General features: G+C 41.7%; 1 protein-coding gene across 2 annotated transcripts in view; it reads left to right on the top strand.

Moving 5' to 3' along the window:
* man1b1b (mannosidase, alpha, class 1B, member 1b) overlaps positions 1-2,366 on the top strand; it is a 26,072-nt gene extending 23,706 nt beyond the window's left edge. For both annotated transcript variants that reach the window (XM_014032450.1, XM_014032449.1), the window contains exon 14: positions 1,068-2,366. In XM_014032450.1, coding sequence (XP_013887904.1) covers positions 1,068-1,274 — 207 coding nt within the window. In that variant the 3' untranslated portion in view covers positions 1,275-2,366. The remainder of the gene's footprint in view (positions 1-1,067) is intronic.
* Positions 2,367-5,883: the final 3,517 nt, after the last annotated feature.

Genomic DNA, 5,883 nt, shown 5'->3' with positions numbered 1-5,883 from the left:
GATTCTTAGGGCCCCCCTAAACTCACTCCTCTGGCTAATAAATCTGCCCTATGCAGAGGTTTTGTCATAAACACCATAGTGTGTCACAGTGTTGATATAATATGACATTTTTGCTTTTTTCCTCATCTTCCCTTYTGTGGTTTTTAGTTTTTCTGTTGTTRTGTTMTTAWGGTAGCACAACTGTATTTTGCTGCATGACCGGTCTTAACTGCCCCCTTCCCTGAATGTACAGCACCTTGTGAATTTATTACTGTGAAAGGCGCTATATAAATAAAGCTTTACTTACTTACTTACTTACTTATTAGTTACACAACTCTGTATAGTCCCCACTAGTCACATTAACAACAATCTCCACACATAAAACAGCTTAAAAGCTGTGATGTAAATATGTACAGAACACTCCATGTAAGTGCCATTAAAGCACAAACAAACATTTGTTAGATTAAAAACTAAAGAACACAGAAAAATATGCTACATTTCAAAGTATTATCTCTTTCCTAAATAGGTGATACAAATGACATCATTTTCAAGTCGTCACCTCTTTGAGTGTACCAATAATTTAAATGTTACTGTAAAAACCCTCCCAGTGATAACAGTTTTTTAAATTTTTTTATTTGTAAATGAGTGTAAAGTTTACACTGTATAAATTACAGCAAAATTCCAGTTACATTCACATGTCTATTTTTAATTCAGGTCTTTTAGAACAACTTTGGGTCTGGCAGCAACAGGTCATTCACAGCAAAACTCTCCCCTATTTGTCTCCATGCACTTTTTTCTATAATAAAGACAGATTAAGATCATATTCAGATCAAATTTAAACACAATCTAAGGTCATCACAAACAATTATTATTTTATTTTATTCAACTTAAAGCTTCACAAACCGTTAGTGTCATTATAATTTGTTTTACATTTATTAACCTCTTGATGGCACAGTAGAGCAGATTAGGCCTCGGCCCATGAACGGCTCACCAGTAGGATGGAAAGCTTCAGTTCATCACAAAGCTTCAACTCTCCATCACTACATGAAACATTTTAAAGGCCCTGTCTTTGTTTTGTCGTCCCTCAGGTTTCCACTGGTGGATWCACTTCCATCAACAACGTCCGTGACCCAGAGTATCCCAGCCCCAGAGACAAGATGGAGAGCTTCTTTCTGGGAGAGACCCTGAAATATTTGTACATGCTGTTTTCCAACGACTCCAACCTCATAAGCCTCGACCAGTATGTCTTCAACACTGAAGCTCACCCCCTTCCTATATGGCCTTCTAGTGTGTGAGAACACCCGCAGCACAACAAACACCTCTCAGGGTTGGTACAACACCAAAACATCAGCTTCAGTTTAGCACTGCAGATGAGACAAAGCCTCCTTAATACTGGTGACTCACTGTGGGTGTTGAAAGCTGTGTGTGGCTAAGCTATGGCTATTTATTTGACTGTGTGTGTGTGGTGGTTGTTATTGAATATAAGTTACTACTTGAAGCATAAGAATCAGAGAAATGTTTCAGTCTCTCTGGAGACTAAAATATGAAGAAAACGATGACCAAACTGTTGATTCAGGAGTGAAAAAGAAGCTCTTRGTAGCAGTTTTTTGCCCCTAAAGTAGATTATTTTCTGGACAGTAGGACAGCTTTTAATCTATGCTGAAATGAAGCCAGTCTGTGTCTTGCAGGCTGGATGTGTTTGTCTCAGAGGTCTGAGTCAGTTCACATCTTTTCTCTCCTCGTGTGTGGAGAATCTGTTCAGCGATGGTATCAGAGGAGCTGGGCTTGTCCTCATCAGTCATGTCGCCCTGCACCACAACGCTGAAACACACGTACCAATCACACRGTTCACCCAACTCCAGGTCCCTCCTCCTGGACCCTGGCTGTCCAGGTGGTGCCAGGGGCTTACGTCACACAGATGYGAGTAACGTCACATGAATTTTTTGTAGTGACACACGAGTTTAACTCAATCAGAAGCTAACATTAGCTACAATTAGCTTACCGTTTGTCGTCCTACTCTCTTGTCTTTAGCGTCATCTTGCTGGATGCTCCGGTACAGCCTTCTGTACTTTTCCTTCGAGTTTGGTGTAGTTTATTATTATTYTTGTGTCGCAAATCAAATTAAGATTTGCATGTGTTTAATTATGATGCCGCACATCGAGGCGGCTCTCTGTTCAGTGCAAACAGGGCCGGGGTAACGTAAGTCCAGGCTGACAGCWGTAGCACCCTCTTCTGGATGGAGGCCAAACTACACTGAAATAAGGTTTAAACAAATGTTATGAATCGATTGAATGGAAGGAACTTTAATCTAAGGCTACATTCACACTGCAGGCAAATCTGACCCATATCCGATTTTTTTATGACAGTCTGAACGAGACAAATCCGATTTTTTCTAATCCGACCCAGGCCGTTTCAGTATGTGGTTTTAAATCGGATACATATCTGATGTTTTCAAAGTGACTGCAGTGTGAACGCTCATGTCACATTCATCTGACTTTTTCATCAGGAGGAGGGGSTGAAGGATCGATAAGACACTAACCTCAAGTCTCGCTGTTTAAATCTGTAGCTCCATGTGTTTACAGCTCCAAAACACAAGTCCAGTTYCTTCATCTTTTTACTTTTCATTTTCCACGTAGATAGTATGATAATAACGATGTCCAGCCTGGGTCGCGGAGAGTATCGATCCTAAAGTTAGCTACTCGGTCGATACTTTTTTCCAGCTCGTAGTTTCATTCAAAAAATCAAACTTCACTGGAACATCCCGGTCAGAGGCAGGTTCAGATATAAACACTGAACTAAYGAAGCAGGTCAGATAATTATTTAATCGGCTCTGATTAAACAACAACTTCTGATTRGATGTGCAAAATGTAGCKTCCATGCTAGCTCTGTAAACAAACAAGCCGGCTGATGAGACGTCACGTCTTTTACTGCGCATGCGTGTCACATCAGTGCTGTGGAGCGTTCACACAGGAGTCTGATGCAGGTCACATTTAAAATGTAATGTGAACGTTCACACAAAAGGATCAGATTTTTTCAAAAAATCGGAATTGAGCATTAAGACCTGCAGTGTGAACGTAGCCTAAGCCATTATTTGACAATTAATCATAAGTCAATTGTTTGAGGAACTACTGCAGTAATAACCCTTGTCCTTGAGTTCCCGTGTCCCTGCTCCATTACACCTGGTTCAGATATTGAATTACCTCTTCCAGGTTCTGTAGAAGTCCAACACATCTGACTCAGTGACTGAAACACCTCTTCAAGTTCTGCAGAAGTCTGTTCCTCACACATTCATTCAAATCAGGTGTGTTGGAGCTGAGAAACAAATAAAGCATGCAGGCTAGTGGCACTCCAGGACCAGGYTTGCTTACCCCAGGACTATTGGACAGGTAGATGAGCTCCTGCTTGGCCCTCAGGACTAATTGGTTCAAGTTAGTAACTCAGCTTTCCATGCTGTTTTTAGTTTAGTTTATTTAATTATTGCTAACATATAATTTATTTTCATTTTAGGTCTATAGTTTTTTTCAGTGTATGTTTACAAAGTCTTGCTAGCCCAATCTAATGTTTAAATGTCTATTTGAAGACTCCATGGTAAACAAGATTAAATTGTTCTTAGCCTACAGCCACTTCTTGATGCCCTGAAGGCYCCTGATCCACTTGATTTCAGTGGGCGTCAGCACAAGACTGACCTCACCAAATTACACCGTGGTCTTGTGATTGGTCACCTGACGGCATAAAGACAAAGGCAGGGAGAGTTAATTMACATCTGGCCTGCTCCCGCTAAAAGCACGGCGGTGTCTAAGCCAGACTAGGTTTYCTTACGTGGATCAGGATGCCCTCCTCTATCATCTCCTGCTCTGTTGAGGGTCTGTCATATTTATGAAGACACAGYCCCAGTATGACACGCGAGTTCCTGTGGGACATGAAGTGAATGAAGGTCTTTACCCTACTGGTCTGCATAATGTTGGACTCCATTGTTGGAGTCCCATGGACAAGTGTGTGGAACTCCTGAAACCGTGACAGGTAGAAGATGCCTGAAATGTAGGGTTTGGATGCTCGCAGCTTGGAAAGGAGCAGAAGGTTTTGGAGGGTTTTTAGCCTGATTGAACCTCCGACCCCTCTCCCCCACAGAGAGCTCAGTATGTTGCTCTCGGTGGATGGTGACCCAGTTTATACCTGCCACGGGGAAAGGGGGCCTGGGTCCCAACACCTCCCATCACCAGAACAGTAAAAACAAAGTGTCACTCTTTGCGGTGTGCTCTTGACAAGCTAGTTTCTTCAGTTTTTGCTTTTGCTCTGAATATTTTTAATTGTCGTCAGTTTCACGACAGGCTGGAGCCTCCTCCCTGAAAGACAATCCCTGTTGAGTCTGGGACTCTTCCAGCTCATCTTCATCAAAAAAGCTGAAATTTGACTAGGATTCATATTTCCATGCCCTCTGTCTTGGTCCTGTCATCCTACAAGGCTCCTAAAAAAATTTCTCTACTGGTTGTGGGTCCCCAGCTCTTACATATGAAGAGGCCCCCAGACACAAAGAACCGTCCAGGTTTGGTGGGAATCAGACAGAGTGAGCCAGAATCAGTTCTGCTTTTATAAGGTACAGCCATGTGGTAGGAAATCTTTATCACCCACTGCTGAAGTTAAAAAGATGATAATATGGTCTATTGGCTGGGTGGAGAATAAATATAGTTGATGGTTTGATTCCAGCTACCTCCACCAAAGTGTCCTTCAGCAAGACTCGGATCCCCAGGTGCCCCCTGATCTTTGGTCTTTTCTCATCCACCAGTGTGAGGTTTTGTTTTATCAGGAAAGACTGGAAAAATTGTATATAAATGCATACCATTAACTGTGTGTGTGGTGGGGGGGGGATTTTTCCCAAAAAAAGCAGACTCGTGGGGATCGAAGTGCATCCAAATGGGTCCAAATGCAAATTTCGGGTGTGGGGTTAGGTTTAGGACCAAGGTTTAGGTTAGTTTTATAGTATATGGTCAAGGTTAGGATATAAAGTTTAAAAAAATGAATGGAATTCAATGGAAGGTCCCCACGGGGTTCAAAGAACACGTGTCTGTTCTCTGCAGACTTTTCGAATCATTAGGAGACTGCCTGCAGTACCCAGTCTGTCATCTGTTTAATCAGGTTTCAGTTCTGGTTCTGTGGGCTGGCCTGGGTGGGACCTCATGGGACCTCGTGGGACCAGCTGATCTGAGGCCAGCAGGTCCTTGGTTAGTTCTCATGTCTACATGTGGAACAACACACTGATTTATTTCCTGCTTCATGTCTTTTCTTTTGTTGTATCAGATAGACTGAACGTTTGGAACAGACTCTTGTATTTTCACAGAACATGTAAAGATTTTATCTGTTGCCTCAGGACAACATTCAGATGATTCTACGTGACCTGGTGTTGATTTTTTTCTGATGAATGCTGGTAAAGTGATGTATTTGTCTCATGTTTACACGTTGATATGTACCTGTCTGTATTTTATTCCTGTCTAAAGCAGCTCAAGTATTCAGGACTCTGTTGAATCAAACAGCCATTCCTCACAAGGTGCCACTTGAACAGCTAGTTTTAGCCTCTAGATGAAGTTTTCAGCTGCTGTGACAGAACATGTTCAGAACTGTACTGCTGAGCTCAGCTCATGATGGACCTGCTGAGTTATACTGCCAACTGGAAATACACAAATGTGCAAGAGTCCTAATCCATATCGCTTTTAAAATAAGGACAGATTTATTGAAATGTGCAAACAAAAACTGGAAATACAGTAATAAAACAGGTTTATATTAAAGTTCATCTTTTAGCTTATTGTTTCTTCAGTAGTTTTCGGTAATTATTAGTAATATATTTGTAATAGTTCTTGGATGTTGAGGTTTAGGAACCRTCTGATGTCTGTTTGTCTCTGACCTTCATAC

The sequence above is a fragment of the Austrofundulus limnaeus genome, unplaced genomic scaffold (genome assembly GCF_001266775.1).
Source record: "Austrofundulus limnaeus strain Quisiro unplaced genomic scaffold, Austrofundulus_limnaeus-1.0 Scaffold1455, whole genome shotgun sequence".
Lineage (NCBI taxonomy): Eukaryota > Metazoa > Chordata > Actinopteri > Cyprinodontiformes > Rivulidae > Austrofundulus > Austrofundulus limnaeus.
Note: the sequence above shows the minus strand (reverse complement) of the source record. Positions and strands in the feature narration are given on the sequence as shown.